The sequence below is a fragment of the Elephantulus edwardii genome, unplaced genomic scaffold (assembly GCF_000299155.1).
Source record: "Elephantulus edwardii isolate Elephantulus edwardi_28Jun2011 unplaced genomic scaffold, EleEdw1.0 scaffold00133, whole genome shotgun sequence".
In the NCBI taxonomy this organism is placed as follows: Eukaryota; Metazoa; Chordata; class Mammalia; order Macroscelidea; family Macroscelididae; genus Elephantulus; species Elephantulus edwardii.
The window spans coordinates 5101367-5121748 of NW_006399883.1; the positions used below are offsets into that span (position 1 = coordinate 5101367).

The 20382-nt window shown below is 43.8% G+C and overlaps 1 protein-coding gene across 1 annotated transcript in view; it reads left to right on the plus strand.

Moving 5' to 3' along the window:
* The window catches only part of OBSCN (obscurin, cytoskeletal calmodulin and titin-interacting RhoGEF), a 212129-nt gene that overhangs the window by 85334 nt on the left and 106413 nt on the right, over window positions 1–20382 (plus strand). Inside the window, 8 exon segments of the mRNA XM_006894039.1 lie at window positions 5684–5959; window positions 9949–10224; window positions 11834–12109; window positions 15881–16156; window positions 17700–17978; window positions 18197–18463; window positions 18702–18971; window positions 19872–20138. Coding sequence (XP_006894101.1) covers window positions 5684–5959; window positions 9949–10224; window positions 11834–12109; window positions 15881–16156; window positions 17700–17978; window positions 18197–18463; window positions 18702–18971; window positions 19872–20138 — 2187 coding nt within the window.

Here is a 20382-nt window from a genome sequence, read left to right on the forward strand (position 1 = left end):
ATGCATGCATCCACCTCACTGGCTTTGCTTCTTTGGAGGGCTCAGCCCAAGACCATGAAGAGAGCTCTGCCCTGAATTGGAAGGATAAGTTAGGATCTAGCAGATGGAGAAGGAGGGCATTTTATATTAAGGAACAACATTTGTAAACGAAAAACCCAAATGCATTGCAGCTGAGTTGATGACAATTCATGGGACCCTCTGTGTTCAGAGTGGAATTGAGCTTGGCAGGATTTTCTTGACTGTCATTATGGAAACAGACAGCTGGGATTTCATCCCAGGGCGCTGCTGGGTGGATTAAAATCATCAGCTTTTGGAGAATAGTTCGAACTTGTCATCACCTACAACTTTAGCTACAGAATCACTTGGTGAAGCTGTCAACTGTGTGCCCTTAGTTACCAACTATGTGTAATATACGTGGCACCAGATGCAAAGAAAACATAAAATTTCCAATGGTCTTGCTTACAACTTAAAATTATTACTGACCTTAAAAAGTACAGAATAAAACAGTTTTCCATTTATTAAAAAAAAGAAAGTGCCCTAGAGATTACAAACTATATACTTGTCATTGTTGTTGTTAGGTGCTGTCCAGTCATGTATGACTCCTAGTGACCCTATAAGCAAAATACCTGAACCCTGTTCTACCCTGCACCATTCTCACACTTCCCAACACACAAGAGCCCTTTGCATCAGTCACCGTATCAGTCCACCTATTGAGAGTCTTCCTCTCCTTTGTTGACCCTCCAACTTTCTCAGCATCATGTTCTTCTCCAAGGAGTAGTCTCTCCTAGCAATATGGCCAAAGTGTGTGAGGCAAAGCTTCATCATTCTTGCCTCCAAAGAACACTCCAGCTGCATCCTCTCCAAGACATTTTTTTGTTCTCTTGGCCATCCATGAGATGTTCAGTGCTCTTCTCCAAGACCACAGCTCAAAGGCATCAATTCTTTTTCTGCCATCCTTATTCATTGACCAGGGCCTAAATCCGATGCACTCATCCTCAAACCCATATCATTACTCCTCAATAATTCAATAATTTGGAGAGGTCCCTAGCTTGTCATATTTTCGTGTAAATTATTATTTTATCATTTCTCCAGCAATGCTACAATTTTTCACTCCTTTTTCCTTTTCCATTTTGTCTTTAAATTTTAATTCTACAAATATTTTGATTGCTGTGAGATAATGATCACTTTTTACCCACCTATTTACTACTTACTGGTCCTTTCTATTGCTCTTCATTCTTTTTGGGGTTATTTTTCCTTCTACTTGAAGGATTCTGTTAATATTTATTTTTGAAAGTTTCCTGGTGACATGTTCTTTAGCTTTTGTTTGTGTCCATATATTTTTATTTGTCTTCAGAATGAAGACTTTTTTTTGTCTGGGTATCAAATTCCACTTACCAGCAGCTTTCTTTGAATATTTTAAAGATATATTTCGTTGTCTTTGGCTTCCAAAGTGTGACTTTCAGTTGTTCCTTTGAGGGTCATGCTTCCGGTTCCTTTTAAGGTCTTCCTTCCTTCCTTCCTTCCTTCCTTCCTTCCTTCCTTCCTTCCTTCCTTCCTTCTTCCTTCCTTCTTCCCTCCCTCCCTCCCTCCCTCCTTCTTTCCTTCATTTCTTTCCAGCTTTACTCTGGTAAGACAAAAAAAAATGTGGTTTTCTTTGTATTCACCCAGTTTAGAATTGCAAAGAATTTGAAATCTCTAAGTTGCTGTCTTTCACTGATTTTGGGAAACTGCAGGCCAGTCTCCGTTCTGCCTCATATTTTCTCTCCTCTTCCTAGGCTGTAGTTATGCTGTTAGATCATTGGTTTTCAAGAACTGTTGTGACAAAAAGCCACAAACTAGGTGGCTTAAAACACCAGAACCTTATTCTCTCACAGTCTAGAGGCCGTAAATAAGGAATGAACATCCTGGCAGGGCATTGCTCTCTAAACTTTAGGGAAGAACGTGTACTGACTTGAGGTGGCTCTGGTTAAATCTTGGCTTTCTTTCATTTGTAGACTTCTTTCTGGTCTCTGTCTCCATCGTCACAAGGCCTTGCTCTACTGGTTCTTTGCATAGTTTTCTTATAAGGACATCAGTATTGAATTTAGAGCCCATCCTAATCCAGTGTGACATTACTTTAATTATTTGTACCTGCAAAATCTCTTATTTCCAGTAAGGCTGTATTCTGGGCTTCTGGTAGACATGAAATTCTGGAAGATTTTATTTAATTCAAACACTACTTCTGTGCATTTAATTTGCTGTCAAATTAACTTGTATTGTAAAATTTTATTTGTTCTTGTCCTTTCAAGTCCTCAAACTTTCATTGAACTCTTTTTGTAAATCTTTCATCTAATTTTTTCCTTCTGATTTTTTAATAGTACAGTATATTTATTTATTTTTTAATTTCTTTTGGACTTCCATTCATTCATTGTTGCGCTTTTCTCCCCACCCCCAGTTTGCTCCTCTCCTTAAAAAGCAAAAGAAAAACTCCTTCCTTGGTTCTTCTGATTTTTAAAAATATTAAGTATGGTGATACTCTGGCCTCATAACATCATTTGGCACTATATTTGGCATGGCAACAAATATTTGACTGTTATACATTGTATTAAAAATTGTTGAATGTAGATAATATGATCTTCTATCAGACAGTGGGCTTAGTCTTTCTTTTGGTGGGCAGGATAGAGAAGGAATGGAAACCTTAATACATTTTAGGACTCAGTTGACTTTAGGCTACATTGTAGTATTGATAGAGTCATTAATCTCTGGTTCTTTCCTGATTCTGGACATGAACACTCCACAGAGTCCTTCTGAGAGCTTGGGAGGTGAGTCCTTCCATAGCCATAAACTTTCCATAATGTTTTCAGAACATGGCAAGTTCTCTCTGCTTTTAGAAATTTTCTGCCTGTCTTCTTAGCTCCTTGCCCTGTGAAGGTTCAGAGCTCTCAAGTTCTTTAGAGAAACTTGCAGAGTTTAGGATGCAGTTCTTCACTCCACTTACAGTGAAGGCCTGGACCCTCAAACCTCTGATTTTCTGATATTCTGGAAGTGTTGTCAAGATGCAGAGCAGGTGGAACTTGCATGTACTTCTGGTGTGTCGGTAAGTGGGTATGACTATTTAAAAAAACCTATTTGTAAACATCTCAAAGCCAAGCCCAGATCTACATGTGTGCCAGCCAATTACACATGGTCATCACAGCTTTTCTTCTAGTATTGCACATTAAATAGAACTCTGTTGTTGTTGTTGTGTGCCTTTGAGTTGGAATTGACCCATAGCTGACCCTTGAGCAGATTTTCAGAGGCAGTTAATCGCACAGGAAGAGACAGACTGTACATCCTTCTCCCACGGAGCAGCTGGTGGATTTGAACTGTGTGCCTTTGGTATTGCAGCACAGCTTCTTATCACTAGGCCACCAGAGCTTCCTAAATATAACTCTAGTGATCCTCAAAGAGAAAAGGGAAACTAAATAGTGGTGTACAAGGAAATCCTGAGTGGCAAAAGACAAAACTACATGTAGTACGTCAATAAGGATCTATTTTATAGATAGCACACTGACGAAAGACCCAGTCATGGAAGCATTGTAGTACTCCCTCGTTGCTCTGACTTGCAGCAACCCCAGGTATGACAGAACAAAGTGCTGTTTAGTCTTGTACCATCCTCACAGTCTAGCTAGGTTTGAGCTCTTTTCTTCTCACTATATCAGTCTGTTTTAGTAAAGATTTTCCAGTTTTTTAACCATAAATGCCCTTTTCTAGGGAGTAGACCCTCCTGATAACATGTCCACAGTATGTGGGATGAAATCTCACCATCATCGTCTCTAAAGAACATTCTGGTTGTACTTCTTCCAAGACAAATTAGTCAGTACTCTTCGACATCAACAAATGCAAAGCTTCAATTTTCTTCCTTATTCATAGACCAGATTTCTCATGCATATGAGGCAATTGAAACTATCATGACTTGTGTTAAATGCACCCTCCTTCTCAAAGTGACTTATTTCATTTTAACACTTTAAAGAGAACTTTTGCCCAATGGAATATATCCTTTGATTTCTCTCTCTCTGTACATGTGTATTGTTGTTGTTGTTGTTATGTGCTGTGTTGTTATGATCATCTGTGCCTCATAGCGGCCCTATGTACAACAGCCCTAAGCCCTGCTCTATCCTGCACCAATCTTACCGTCTCTGAGACACCTACCCCCATAACTCCAGTCACTGAATCAATCCATCTCATCGAAGGTCTTCCTCTCCTGAGCTGTCCCTTCACCTTCCCAAACATGACGTCCCTCTCCAAGGACTCGTCCCTCCTTGCAACATGTCCAGAATCTATCAGATGAAGCTTCAGAATCCTTGTCTCCAAGGAGCAGCCTGGATTTACCCTCTTCAGAATGAACCTGTTCATTTTCTTAGCAGTCCATGGTATATTCAATACTATTCTCCAACATCACATCTCAAAGGCATCAATTCTCCTTCTCTTATCCCTAGTCGTTCTCCAGCTTTCTGTTTTATAGCAAGTGATTGCAAAGACCATGGCCTGTATCAGGTGCACCTTAATATCCATACTGGCATTGTTGCTCTTCAGTACTTTGGAAAGGTCTCTGACAGCAGACTTTCGCAATACAATACGTCTTTCAATTTCCTGGCTGCTGGTGCCGAGAATGTCGACTGTGGAACTAAACAAATTAAAGCTGTTAACAATCCCAATCTCTTCACCATTTATATCTATATATAATTGTATGTGACATTAAAGAAAAGGGTAAAATAACTTATGACAAGAGAATTAAAATAGGGGTTCTCTTGTAGGAGTTCAGTGGTGACTGGGGACCAGAAATGGTCTATGTTTGATGTGTGTAGTGGTTTAATGGGGGTGTGAATACATAAGGTTCATTGACTCCTACAGCTACAATTAGTGAACTTAACTACGTGTAAGTTACGCCTTGATAAACAGGTGGAATAATTGATAGAGCACATCACACACTGAACAAGACTACCCTGCCACCCAGCACTGACTGTCATATGCTAAAGACAAGAGACTATTTAACTGAAACATCTTTGGCCACTGCCAAAATTCTCCTAATTCAAGTTACCCTCAGATTGTAGCTCTGTAGCAGGGATCCTTGTGTTTGTGAAGATAGTCTTTTTTTTTTAAAAAAAGAAAAATTTTCTCATTGTTTTATAAACCCTCCCCCAGGTCCACTCCACTATGCAGCCTTTGCTCTGGACTCCTGTCATGACAAAAACACCTAATCACATATCCCTTTTAAACAGTTTTCTCCCTCATCTGTTTCAATGCAGTATACATTATTGAACCAGTCTTTCTCAGTCTCCCCCCAACACCAAGGTCAATCCCATTCTACAACAGTGGCACCATGCAGTAATTGTCCTTTTGTGACCGAGCATAATGTCCTCCAGGGTCACCCATTTTGAATAATATTGCATGAGTTCCTTGTTTTTCAATGTAGCGTAGTATTCCACTGTGTGAATATACCACAGCTTCTCTATCCATTTGTTTGTTGATGGACACCTAGGTTGCTTCCAACTCCTTGCTATTGTGAACAAAGCCACAATAAACATGGGTTTGCAAAGATAGTCTTAAGAATCCACATAGGATCACTGGACTCTAGGGACCATCTATTAAACTCTAATGTTTAAGTGTTAACTGGATTAGGACCAGCTTTGTGCTTCTGATCACATGTCTCCTGCTTCCCTAGAACCCACAGTGGTGTTTGCCAAGGAGCAGCCAGCACAGAGCAAGGTGCAGGCTGAGACAGGAGCCAGCGCCATGCTGAGCTGCGAGGTGGCCCAGGCCCAGACAGAGGTGACATGGTACAAAGATGGAAAGAAGCTGAGCTCGAGTTCGAGGGTGCATGTGGAGGCCACAGGTCGTGGGCGGCGGCTGGTGGTGCAACAAGCGGGCAAGGCGGACGCCGGGGAGTACAGCTGTGAGGCCGGGGGCCAGAAGGTCTCCTTCCGCCTGGACATCACAGGCGAGTCTTCTGGGTTTGGTGGCAGCTATGTTTGGAGATGACAATGTGATTGATTTATAACCTCCAAGAGGTCTTTGTTGTGTTTCTGTTAAACTGTTTGTTTTCCTATTACCCGTCTTCCTACCTTCTTAATTTTCTGCTCAAAGTTGGGACCTCAGGAGGCTCACTGGTGTGGAAGGAAAAAGATGAACAGTTAATTTTTTCTTTAGGTCTTTTCTCCCCACTGACAACAGTGCTTAGTTTTGTAGTCCCAGATGTGGCTTAAAGCCCTTTTTGTCTCCTTTGTTTTACAATTCTCTGGTCTTTTGCAGCAGCAGCAGCAGCAGCAGATGATGATGATGATGATTTTATATATAAACTTGAGGCTAAGACTCTCTTCCTAAAAAAACCCATAAAGTTATTCTTTTTGTCTGGTTCATAGAGAAGATCAGTAAGGAAACAGAGGACCTGAATTACACTGTAAACCCACTAGTGCGAGTGGCCATATTTGGCAATCTCCTTCCAGCAACATCCCAATATATGTTCTTCTCCAGTGCACGCACATCATTTCCCAGGAGAGCTCACATGCCACCTCGTAAAGTCTCAAAAAAATATTGACATCATATAGATTTTTTTTTCTGGCCACAAAAGGGTGAAATTCTAAGTCAGTAATGGGGAGCGGGGGAAGCTATGGAAAATACATAATTAGATGGAAATGAAACAATAAACTCTTCAAAAGCCAGTGGATCAAGGGAGAAATTAAAAGGAGATCAGAAAATGCTTAGAGTGGAATTAAAATAGAAAATACAGCATATGAAAGTTTTTAGGACACAATGAAAATGGTCCTAGGAGAGAAACTTATATAAACTGACATTAAAATAGCATACAGATCATGAATCAGTAATCTAACTTTACAACTTGAGGAGTTAGACGAAGAGGAGTAAACCAAACCTAAAGCCACCTGAGAAAAAGGGTAACAAAGAGCAGAGCAGAGGCCGAGGCCAGAGAAATAGAAAGAATCACGAAATCAGAGGTAGCTTTTGTTGAAAAGATTAATAAAGTCAACAGGAGTTTGCTATCTGAAAAAGGGGGGAACGCCATGTAAATATATAAAATCAGAAATAAATGTGGTACTGTTACAACCAATCTTATGGAAATAAGGTTAAACGATTACTCTGAACAATTGTGTGTCATAAAACTGTGTAATCTAGGTGAAATGGATAAATTTCATGAAGTATTTACATTTACATGAGAAAAAATAGAAAATATCAGCATACTTCTAAAAAGTGAAGAGATTGAATCAGCAATCAAAACCTTCCAAACAAAGAAGAGTCGCTAGATCAGAAGGCTTCCTAGAGAATTCTACCAAACATGTAGAGAAGAAGGACTTCAATCTTTCCCCCCCTTTTTTAAAAATTGGTTTGTTTACAAAGTTTGTATACATTTGTTTCACAGTATTCTTCATAAACAGTATGTTTCATAAAATCAGTCACCGTTGGACCTTGCCTATCATTACCCCGTTTTTTTCACCGCAATCCTTTTTACACTTTTCCAGAAAATAAAACCACATTGGACAGTTCCAAACTTGTTCTATGACACTAACTAACAGTGCTCTGATACTAAATCCAGACAAAGACACTACAAGAAAAGAACACTGCAGAACAACATCTCTGAGCAGTATAAATGCAAAAAGCCTTTACCAAAACTAACAAATCAAACCAAAAAACTTGAAAGATTATATGCAATTTTCAAGTGAGATTTATTTCAGAAATTCAGTAATGGTTCAACATTAGAAAATGAATCACTTTTATACAATAAAGGAAAAGTACTACATGGTCATATATGCAAAAGTACTATATGCATTGATGCACAGAAGGGATTTGACAAAACTCAGTGCCCTTTCATGATAAAACACTGAATAGAATCTAGGAATAAAAAAGAAATTCCTCAAAATAGTAATGGGAATCAGATACAAAAAGAAATAGATAACCAAAGAGTTCTAGAGCTATTAAAGAAATTGATCCAATTAAAAAGTGTCCCCCTGCCCCCATCTAGAGCTCAAGAGGCTCTAATGGTAAAATGATAAGTATTCTGGGAAGAAGTTATTCCAAGGTCATAAAATTATTCCCAAGAGAAGAGACACTCTCCAACGTATCTTATGTAGCTAGTAATTGTTGTTGTTATGTGCTGTCAAGTCGCTTGTGACTCATAGTGACCCTTATACAACAGCTCAAAACCTGCTCTATCCTGTGCCAAGCTCATTGTCTCTGACACACCTACCCCCATTACCCCAGTCACTGAATCAGTCCATCACATCCAGGATCTTTTCCTCTCTTGTGCTGTCCCCCAACCCTCCCAAGCATGGTACCTCCCTCCAAGGTCTGGTCCCTCCTTGCAATATGCCCCAAATATGTCAGACAGAGCTTCAAAATCTTTGCCTCCGAGGAACAGGCTGGTTTCATTCACCCTTTCTAGGATGAACCTGTTTGTTCTTCTAGCAGTCCATGATATCTGATAAGGGAAATATGAAGAATTAAAATTTTCTTATGGAATATCAAGGCTAAGATCCCAAACAAAATATTGACAAAGTGAATCCAGCAATAAACCAAGAAGTGAGCAAGGGCAGAGATCAGGAATGCACGATTGATGAATATTGATTAGTAAACTGATATTATCCATGGCATTAACAAATTGAAAGAGAAAAAGCCATGTAGTTATTTTAATAAATGCAAAAGAAAAGTATTTGAGAAAAATCTAACCATTTATGAAAAAATTCCTAGGAATGAGAGCTAAAAGAGATACATACTCTGCCTTACCCCTTCGAAATTTGATCAGGGCTACTGCAGAGAATAAGAGCTGACATCAACACTCTTGTTCCCAAACTCATCTAGCAGGGGAGGTACCAGGATCACAAAGGTGGTTCCCAGGGTGAGAGTTACCCATTGCTCTCTGGGTGTGCTGGCCCTTATGGTTTCCCCAAATGTGGGAAACTCAGCGGCATCATTTGTAATAGTGGGGAACATGGTTGCAAAGGCAGCAAATAACCTCTTGCTGCCATGAAAGCCTTCGCTCTGAAGTTAGAACACAAGGAGAGTGACTCACAGCCTCTAGCCAACACTGTAAAGCTTAGGAAGTAGAAAAATGATACAATAGTACAGAATTTGAAAGTAACAAGTGCTGCTCCCAGATGATGATTACTTTTAATAAAAAAGTCAAAAGATAAATTACTAGAATCACTAAGAGAATTGAAGTTTGCCATGTATGAAAGTAGACAAAGAACACCTTATTTGAAATCTGAAATGTCAAAAGATTTCTAGAAGTATCAAACATACTGTGTTTCAAGTTGCAAGTTTAATAAAAGATGTTTAAGGCCCGGTTCCAGAAAATGAAACATTTTTGAGAGACACTAAAGAAGACCTAGATAAATGATGTGGTATCCAAGGAAGACTTCAAAATGTTCATTCTCAATCAAAAGGCATGTTAACTTATTTTTTTTAGAGGAGAGTGCAAAAAATTGGCAAGTTTATTCCAAGGATTAATTACTGGCAAGTTCCTCTTTGAAAGAGTAAAGTGAGACCATTATGCTCTACTAGATAGAAGACTTAGAGTAATTGAAAAATGCTACAGGAACTGAGACAGCACAGTCTCACTACAGGGATAGAGGAATAGCTATGTCTGCAGAATTAGACTTCTTCCAGTTCCTGGAATTTCATTGTGGAAAAAATTCTGATCCGGTTAATGGGAAGGTCCATATCATCGTGGTAGTTCTCTCCTAGGGCAACATCCAGAGCACAGAGGCAGACTCATAGAGTGTCCCACCACGAAACACTCCACCCATGACAGCGATGCAAATAAATGCATTACAGTGTTATTAAGAAATGCCTGGTGCTTCGCCATGTCTCTGAGCTAGAAGTAGAGCCTGAATCTCTTGACTCTCGCGTAGGCCTCCTGTCCAGCACTGCCTCCTGACTGTGATGGTATCGCTGATCATTTGTCCTATCTGTCCCCAGAGCCTGCAGTGGTGTTTGCCAAGGAACAGCCAGCACAAAATGAGGTGCAAACTGAGGCGAGGGCCAGCGCCACGCTGAGCTGTGAGGTGGCCCAGGCCCAGACAGAGGTGACGTGGTACAAAGATGGAAAGAAGTTGAGCTCGAGCTCGAAGGTGCGCATGGAGGCCACTGGCCGAGTGCGGCGGCTGGTGGTGCAGCAGGCGGGCAAGGCAGACGCTGGGGAGTACAGCTGTGAGGCCGGGGGCCAGAAGGTCTCCTTCCACCTGGATGTCACAGGTGAGTTCTCAAAGTCCCTGTTTGTTCCTGAGGAGCATGACCAGGAGGAAGTGGATGGTGGGAGGTGCTATCTTGTGTCTTGTTTTCTCACAAATCTTGCAGTGTAATAGTAGTTATTTGGTAAGAACTCCAGGCTGAGTTCAAAGTTCCTGTCTGTTTACTTGCTTCAGTGTTAAAGAAAAATTTTCCCTTTAATTAGAAATTTCAAGTAAGACAAGTGAGTTTTGTATGTTAGTTGCTCTTTGGAAGCAAGGATTCTGAGGCTTCGTCTAACTTACTTTGGGCATGTTGCAAGGATGGGCCAGTCCTTGGAGAGGGGCATCATGCTTGGCAGCGTGAAGGGACAACACAAGAGAGGAAGACCATCGATAAGATGGATTGATTCAGTGACTGGAGTAAAGAGGGTAGGTGTGCCAGAGACGGTGAAGTTTGGTGCAGGATAGAGCAGATTTCAGGGCTATTGTACATAGGGTTGCTATGAGTTGCAAGTGACTTGAAGCACCAAACAACAACAACCTTAAATCCTAAGATAGGCCTACCATCTGCCCTAACATGTTCATGTGCCCAATAATGGTATATTCAAGAGTGTTCCTAGCAGTTTTGCTCATAGTGTCTTCAGATTATAAACAACTTCAATGATCATGAAGAATAAAAGAAAAAATGCATTTGCTGTATATTCAGACCATTCACAGCTATATGGTAACAGCAAAAAATAAACTACTGCCAAATGCCATAGCATAAATAATTTTTTCATACGTTTATAATGAAACACCAAACCCACAAGATTATATACTATAGCATTTTATTCTTACGATATTTAGAATTGTTTTTTAGTTGCCTTCAAGCTGTCTCTGACTCATGAAGAATGGATAAAACTAATATATGATGATAAATGTTGGTTCTTTTTTGAGGGAGGTCAATGACTGGGAGGGTGGTCAGATAAGGTATTTTTCTATGCAGTGGTTACATGAAGAGATATTTACACACACACACACACACACACACATACATATTTATATATAGTTAATTGAGTTGTGCAGTTGCAGTTAGTGCACTCCATGTGAGTTATACTTTGATAAGCAGGTGCGGTATGTTTATGGAGCACATGCCTTGTACCATATACTTGAGTACTCTAGTGAATGAGACTGCCCTGCCCAATCAGTGAAGACAGTTACGTGCAAACGACAACCTATTAGCAGCTAAGTTGCTGGAAGGGTGCTCTGGTGGCCTAGTGGCAAGAAGCTGCACTGCAGTCCCAAAGGCACGTGGTTTGAGGCCACCAGCTGCTCTGTGGGAGAAAAATAGACAGTTTCCTTCCATGTGATTAACTGCCTCTGAAAACCCACAGCAGGGTCAGCTATGAGTCAGTTTAGACTCTATGGTACACAACAACAGCAACAAGTTGCTGGAATATCTTAATAGTTGCTCTTTGTTCAGTACATACCAAATTGTAGCTTGTGACAAGGGTCCTTGTGTTTGTGAACTCAAGTCTAGCAGCTTACAGGACACTTGAGATCATAGGGCTAAGGAGAAAATGTACTGAACTCCTCAATGAAATGGATTGAAACCAGGTATGTGTCTCTAACTACGTGTCACTCTCTGTCCCCAGAGCCCACAGTGGTGTTTGTCAAGGAGCAGCCAGCCCAGAGCAACGTGCAGACTGAGGCAGGGGCCAGTGCCACACTGAGCTGTGAGGTGGCCCAGGCTCAGACAGAAGTGGTATGGTATAAAGATGGGAAGAAGCTGAGTCCGAGCTCAAGGGTGCATGTGGAGGCTACAGGCCGAGCGCGGCGGCTGGTGGTGCAGCAGGCGGGCAAGGCGGATGCCGGGGAGTACATCTGTGAAGCCGGGGGCCAGAAGGTCTCCTTCCACCTGAATGTCACAGGTGGGTCATCTGCATGTAACAGCCTTGTCTGGAGAAGACAATATTGATGATTTATAATCTCCAATAGATTTTGCTTGTCCTGTGATATTAACAATACTGTTTCATAATTTCCAAATTTGCTGAATTATCTTTTTGGAATGGGAACAAATATGGATCCCTTTCAGTGGTTCGCCATGTAATCAGATTTCTTAGCGCAACATCAAGAAAACAAAGATTCTCACCACTGGCCCAATTGGCAGCATCAGTATGGATGGTGAAGAGATTGAGATAGTTAACAGTTTTAGTTTACTTGGTTCCACAGTCAACACTCTTGGTAACAGCAGCCAGGAAATCAGGAGATGAATTGCATTGGGAAAGTCAGCTGTGAGGGACCTCTCAAGAGTACTGAAGAGCAATGATGTCAGGCTGGAGACTAAGGTGCACCTGATCCAGGCTATAGTCTTCACAATTACCTGCTATGCATTGGAGAGTTGGACAGTGAATAGGGATGATAGAAAGAGAATTGATGCCTTTGAGCTGTGGTGCTGAACAAGAGTGTTGCATATACCATGGACTGCTAGGAGAACAAACAGGTTTGTCCTGGAGAAGGTGAAGTCGGAATGCTCCTTGGAGTCAAGGATTCTGAAGCTTCGTCTGACATACTTTGGGCATGTTGCAAGGAGGGACTGGTCCTTGGAGAGGGACATAATGTTTGGGAGAGTGGAGGGACGGTGCAGGAGAGGAAGACTCTCCATAAGATGGATCGATTCTGTGAGTGGAGTGGTGGGAATGAGTGTGTTTGAGACAGCGAGGCTGGCACAGGATAGAATGGCATTTAGGACTCTCACTATGAGTCTCAGACGACTTGATGGCACATAACAACAACAAATGAGTGAACATATCCAGGGCTGCATTTGTTTGCAGAAACATCTCACTTTGTATTGTGTCCATTCCTGGTGCCATATTTTTTGCCAATGTCTTCAGTGCAGCTTTGATTTCTTCCTTCAATATCATTAATTCCTGATCATATGTTACTTCCCAAAATGGCTCAGTGTCAATGAATTCTTTTTGGTAAAGTAACTGTGTACTCCTTCCTTCTTTAATGTTTCCTGCATCATCTAATGTTTTGCTCATAGAATCCTTCAGTATTGCAATGTGAGGCTTGAACACTTTCTTCAGTCCTTTCCGCTTAAGAAATGCCAAACGTGCTCTTCCATTTTGGCTTTTTAACTCCATATCTTCACAATTTCTTATGAAATTATGGCTAGTTGTCTTCATAATTTCTTCTTTTTGCTTTATCTTCTCTGCATTCGAGAGTGGGGAGCTCAAGTAGTGTGGTCACGTTGTGCCGGCAGTCTGAAGGCTGTGCTTCTCTCCTGGTGTTCTCATCCACCAGCAGCACTTTGGGAGACAGGTGGATACTCTCCTCTTGTGTGACTGATAGGCTCAGAAGCCTGCGGGAGAGTCACTGTAATTTGGAACCCACTCCAGTGGGGGTGGCAGTGAGTTTTGTATGATGCTAAAGAGCAAGTTGTGGAGTCTCTTCTGACATCCATTTTGGTCTTTCCTTTTTAATGACGTTTTGCTTCCTATGTGACGTCTTTGATGCCATCCCATAACTTGTCTCTTCTTTGAGTGTTTTTATTCAAAACATAAATTGTGACTTTTAAAAAAATAGAATCTTATTTGAATGAACGTTTACAAATCAATCTGGTTTTTACCTAATCACTAACACATTTTGCTTTACAACATTAATTGCAATTGATTAGTGTAATTGATTACAATGTCTGACCAACCTCTTATTGTATATTGTCTTTCTCTTCACCAAATTTGTCTATTTATTAATTTTTACTCCTCTCTTCCTCCCTTCATATTCCTGTTAACCATCCAGAAATGATTTGATATGAGTGTAACCTTTCCTTAGCTTCTTCAAATGTGGTCTTATGCCATAATTGGCTTTTTGTGACTGATTATGCCACTCTTAATTATTTCTTTTAGATTTATACATATTGTATATTATTTAATGAATTCTTGATAGTTTTTAAGTTACACATAGTACTCCACAACGAATCAAATCTATTATTGAGATGTTTTGAAATTTAAGTGGGGAAACTCAAGGTTGTATTTTTGGCTTTTGCGGTGTTTTCAATTTCTTCAACTTAAGTTTGAATTTTCTTATGAAAATGGTCTGTCCCTCAGTTGGTCCCTGGCCTTGTCCTGATCAGTGATGTTGAGATTTTTTTTACCTTCTCTTTCCACAGATGTAGTCAGTTTAATTCTTGTGTATTGTCAGGTGAAGTCCATCTGTATAGTCTCTATTACATTGTTTAAAAAAATGTGTTGTTATGTGCCGTTGAGTTGACTATGATTTATAGCAACCCTATTAACAATAGCTTTGAACCCTGCCCAATCTTGAGCCATTCTTATTGTCTCTGACACACCTGCCCCCATTGCCACAGTCACTATGTTAATCCATCTCAGCCAGGGCCTTCCTATCCTGTGTGACTCTCTGCCCTTCCAAGCATGATGTCCTTTTCCTGTGATCTTCATCATTTCTGTCCCAAGGCTGTATTTACTGACTGCTATTCCTTTGTATCCAACTTTTGCATTCCAGTCACCAAATATCCATCTTGTTGCATGTTTGATTAATTTCAAAGTGCAAAAGTTGGTAGTAATCCTCAATTTCTTTATCATTGGCTTTACTGGTTGGTAGATAGATTTGAATAATGGTCATATTAACAGGTCTTGCTTGTATATATATGGATATTATTCTATTACCAATAGCATTGTACTTCAGGGAAGATTTTGAAATATTCTTTTTGATGACAAATGGTATTCCATTCTTTACCAATTTGTCATTCTGGCATGATATACATTTTATTTTATAATGTATTTTATTATATACATATAATTTTATACTGTCTTTCTACTATATATAATTATATATTATATACAGAGTATATAATATATAATTATATTATGTTTATATTATCTTTTATTATATACATATAATTTTGATTCAGAATGGTCAGTCAGAATATATTTCAGCTTGTAATGCCTAGGATATGAATCTTATGTGTTCTGTTTCATTTTTCAGATCTTTCAATTTTCCTAGATTTGTACATAACATATTTTGATTATTAATTAATGTTTGCAGCTGTTTCTCTTCACTTTTGAGTTGTGACTGCTCTGAACCAGATCATAATAGAGGGTCCTGGATAAAAGTGGGATATAAATGTAGAACAAAGCTCAAGATCATAAAACCAGCCAGGATTACTAGTCTGATAGAGACTGGGAGAACCCCAGAAACTATTGCCCTTAGCCACCATTTGGGTCTGGAGAGGAACTCACCCCTGTGGCACAGCTTTCAGCCAACAGTGGACAGAACTGTAACATGACCAGTTACACTAAGGAGGTACTCAGAATTTAGAAAATACTACAACCCTACAAGATCAAAATGTCCAGGGATGAAATTCAGAAGGCAGGAAGGGCAATGACAGAAGGATGTATTGAATCAAAAATCCTGGAGAAATAATGGGGAGAATGCTGTTAGTATAATGTGGGGATTGCTATCAATGACATAAAGTAAAATGTGGATGAATGTTTGAATGGAATCCTAGTTTACTCTCTACACTCAAATCATAGTAAGATTTTAAAAAAGAGAGAGAAAAGAAAGGCTTGAGGTTCTTCCCAGCCATAGAGTTAAAGCAGAGCCTGCAGTAGCTTCTTTGCCAAGGGCTGTCTTCCCCATTTAGGTGGAATCTTTGACTTTTTGTCTCTCTCTGTCACCAGAACCCACAGTGGTGTTTGCCAAGGGCCAGGCAGCACAGAGTGAGGTGCGGGCTGAGGCGGGGGCCAGCGCCACACTGAGCTGTGAGGTGGCCCAGTCCCAGACAGAGGTGGTGTGGTACAAGGATGGGAAGAAGCTGAGTTCAAGCTCAAGGGTGCGAGTGGAGGCTACAGGATGCCGGCGGCAGCTGGTGGTGCAGCAGGCGGGCAAGGCTGACGCCGGGGAGTACAGCTGTGAGGCCGGGGGCCAGAAGGTCTCCTTCCGCCTTGACATCACAGGTGGGTGCTAGACTTGGGTAAAGGGAAACAAGACTTTATATAGTGGTGGGCTGTCGGCTGTCCTTGTTCATGCTGTGTTTCAGCTTGTGCCAGAGATTTTCCTAGTGGTTTCTGGAACAGGTCTCTGCCCACAGCCAGAGTCCATGGTGTTGTGAGGCACAGTTCTGCTCAGAACTTACCTCTGTGGTTTGTTAGTTTTCTCCATCCTAACCCTCATCTTTCTCAGAAGGAAAACTTGTCGCTGAGGCTTCTTTATACAGTGGCCAGCTGTGAATGCTTCAGTTCTGAGTCAGCTTAGCCACACTCGGCCCCGGGTCAGCTAGCAGACTTCTTCCTTGTTTGAAGGCCCTCTCATCCCATGTAGGCACCTCGCCAGGGCCATAGGGCTGTGGATGCTCTTGCTTTCAGTGAGACAGATTCTTTATTCAGTATCAAGCTTTGGGGGACCTGGCCATGAGCTGTTGTTGAGGTTAGCCACTTGGGCGTCTGGACAAGGCTGATCCACCTCTTCCTACTGTCTCTTCTGAGCAGGTATGTCCCTGCTTGTTCACAGACCCATCCACCTCCTAGCCACTTCCTTGCATGGGCCTTGCTCTCTACTGAGCCACTTCTCTCAGACGTATGCTTCTTGGGGTGTGTCCCCACATAGAGACTTCCTCCTGGAAGGTTTAGCTTTTCCCTTATAGTATTGCCAGTGTTGTTGTTAAGGTGCTGTCGATATAAGTTCAACTCGTAGTGACCCTGTGAACGACAGACCCAAACCCTGCTCTCTCCTGTGCCATCCTCATCATCTCTGACACACTGGAGCCCATGCCTGCAGTTGCTGTGTCAGTCCATCTCACCGAGGGTCTTCCTCTCCTTCACCGGCCCTCTACCTTTCCAAGCATCATCATTGGTTCCACTAGCCTACCCTGGCTGCAGAGAGGCAACTGCTGTCATTCTGGTCTCTTTCTGGTGGATACTGTGTACCCCTTTGTAACCTTATGGTTTCTCTGAGCATCTTTTTTCCCTCTTTGAGGCATCACTTTGCCTATAAGTGTGGGTGGCGGAGGTCTTTATAGCTGCTTACATCTCACAGCCTTGTTCACTAAGCCCTTGTTTGTTCCTGTCAGCGTGAGCACGTGGGCAGTGGGGTGGGCCAAGCCAGGCTGCTGATGCCTGCACTACCTGCAGTACCTTCCTGGGGGCAGATGCTCTGTGGATAATTGGAGCAACCCCCAGGGGCAGAGCTCCCATGACTGCTGGTGCTCAGTGATCCAAAGTGGCTCCTTCTTACCATTTGGTGGCCTTTTGGGCATTGGTTCTGGGCAGCAGTGTTGCAAGCAGCAATATTGTATTGTGACTTAGCAGCTCTTGTTCCATCTTCTTGAGTTTATTTATTAGAAGAGCAGCTGCCACCAAGCTGGAGTGAGATGGGCCTTGTAGAAAGGTGGCAGGATGTCACAGTCGGGTCTTCCTGCTGGCCTGACCCCTAAGTCCATGGGAGAGGCCAGGGAGTATAGGGTCCCCTTGCAGAATTCTCACAATGACTGCCATCCCCTAGAGCCCGAGCCTGAGGCCGTGGAGAAACCTGGCCGCAAGGAGCCCCTGATTGTCAAGGAACATGAGGACATCATCCTGACGGCAGTGCTGGCCGCACCTTCTGTGGCCGCTGTGGCCTGGTTCAAAGACGGCGTGGAGATTCGGCGCAGCAAGCGACAGGAGGCCGTCAGCGTGGGGGACACTCACACGCTGACCGTGCGCGGTGCCCAGACCTTGGACAGCGCCATCTACAGCTGTCGTGTGGGCGACCGTCGGCAGGACTTCCCCGTCCAAGTGGAAGGTAAGTCACACGGAGGGTGGCCAGCCTTCCAACTTGCCATACTACCCAGATCTGAAGCGCACCCAGGAGCACCCTGTCTGTGCCGAGCACCCTGAGGACTCAGGCTCAGGCTGTGGCTTGGCGGAAACCCTGCACCTCGGTGCAGCCCCTCCTGGGGACTCTGGCGTGCAGCCTGGCTGCCGTCCTAACCAGCGCACGGACACCTTTTGCCCCTGCAGAGGTCAGCGCCCGGTTTTCCCGGGCCCTGGAGCCCGGGAGCGGGGATGTGGGCGGCACCGTGGTGCTGACTTGCGAGGTGAGCCCGGAGCAGGCGGAGGTGGTGTGGCGATGCGGAAGCACGCAGCTGCGCGCAGGGAAGCGCTTCCGGATGGAGGCGGCGGGGCCGCTGCGCTCCCTCACCATCACCGGCCTGCGGGAGGAGGACGCGGGCGAGTACGTGTGCGAGAGCCGCGACGACAGCACCCGCGCCTTGCTCTCCGTCCGTGGTACGTATGTGCGGCGCTGTTACCCCACCGGTAGCCCTGAGACCCTCCCGCCCCCTCTGCTGGGCTTTCTGGGGCGCTTGATTGTAGGTGGCAGCCTTCGAGCCCCGCCTGCTGGCGGCTCCGGGGATCCCAACCAAACCCCGCCCCCTTCCATACAAAGTCCCGCCCACTCCCGTCCCTCCCTCCCTCTTACCCATCTGGCAGAAAGATTATGCTGACCTTCTCTTTCTCTCTGCAGTTCCCCGCTCGGTGAAGTTCACGTCTGGACTGAGCGGTGTGGTCGCGGAGGAGGGTCAGGAGGCCACCTTCCAGTGCGTGGTGTCCCCCAGCGATGCTGTGGTTACGTGGTACCGTGATGGCATCCCAGTGCAGTCCAGCGAGAAATTTGTTATATCACAGAGTGGGGCCAGCCACAGCTTAACCATCTCTGGCCTGGCCCTGGAGGACGCCGGCCAGATCACTGCAGAGGCTGAGGGAGCGACTTCTGTGGCAACCCTCAAGGTCCGAGGTGAGAGGTCTGAGCCCCAAGCAGAACCTTGAGATGGCTGCTGCTGCTGCTCTTTTCTGGGTTGTGTTGGTTTTGGTTTTTGGGGGGTTTGGGGGTTGGTTTTTTCTGCTGCTCATGCAGGCAAGTTTGGAAGTGGCCACGGCGCCCAGGCTTGTGTTCCGCTTATTTGACTAGCCTCAGTAGTGACAGAGTTGTTGGCCCGGAGGGTTCAGAAAGTGGGCTTGAGAAACTTGGCACCTTCTCTGTGTACGGGAAGGTACATCCTGTGGGTGTTTCTGGGAGAGGCATCCATGGAGGCTGAGTGGTCCAGGGAGGCCTCCTGAAAGAGGTAACCCACACTGAGTAGATAAGTGGTGAGACTGGGATGAGTGAGGTTGGCATTGTCATGAATGTCCAACCAGAAGGCTGGAATGACTTAACTGTGCACAGGAGGCAGCTAAGGCAGGTCTGGCTGAGAGAAGTGCAGGCAAAAAGAGCAATGCTGGTGGCTGTCATCAGAGGGGACTAGGAATCATTGGAGGATTACAGCTGAGGACTTCATTGTAGATTATTGAGTAAGAGAGTGATGTGAGGGAGTAGGAGACCTATGTGTCCCTGAAACCTTGTTAATTTGCAGGTGGAGGCACATCCCAGCTGGGTAGACCTGAGGGTCTGCATGTATGATACCATGCAGGTGTGGGGGCAAATGTAGCTGTTCGGGGTACTGCAGCAGAAACAGCCTCTCTGGCTTCATCTTCTCCTTAGAATGAGTTCATGTGGGTGGCTGTGGCCAGGTGTAGCTGGACTTGAAGGGGGACTGTGGCCCATGGAAGAGGAGGGTGAGTTGGTCTGTGCCCTAGCTCTCCTGAGTGGAAGATGGCTGTGATGTCAGCCCCCCCCTTCACCTTTCTGTGACTTTAGAGGCCCCTGTGCTATTTAAAAAGAAACTGGAGCCACAAACAGTAGAGGAACGGGGCTCAGTGACGATGGCGGTGGAGCTGTCGAGGCCATGGCCTGCTGTCAAGTGGACACGGAATGCGGCTGCCATTGTGCCTGGTGAGAACGTGCAGATCCACGCTGAGGGCACGCACCATCGCCTGGTGCTGCAGAATGTTGGCTTCTCTGACCGTGGCTTCTTCGGCTGTGAGACACCTGATGACAAGACACAGGCTAAGCTCAATGTAGAAAGTGAGTGTGGCAGGACGGGAGTGGGCATGGTGTGGAGGTGTACAAGGCAGGCAGATCAGAATGGGGGATGAGTGCAGGGTGCAGAGACAGTGGACTCTTGAGTGGGCAGGGAGGATGTGAGTGGTGTTGCAGGTGCATAGGCAAGGCCAATCTGGGACAACCTGGTCCACAGACCTCAAGAAGGGACACCCCAGGGAGTAGAGCGAGGGCTGATCCCAACTTGTGTGGTCAAGGCATTTCACTG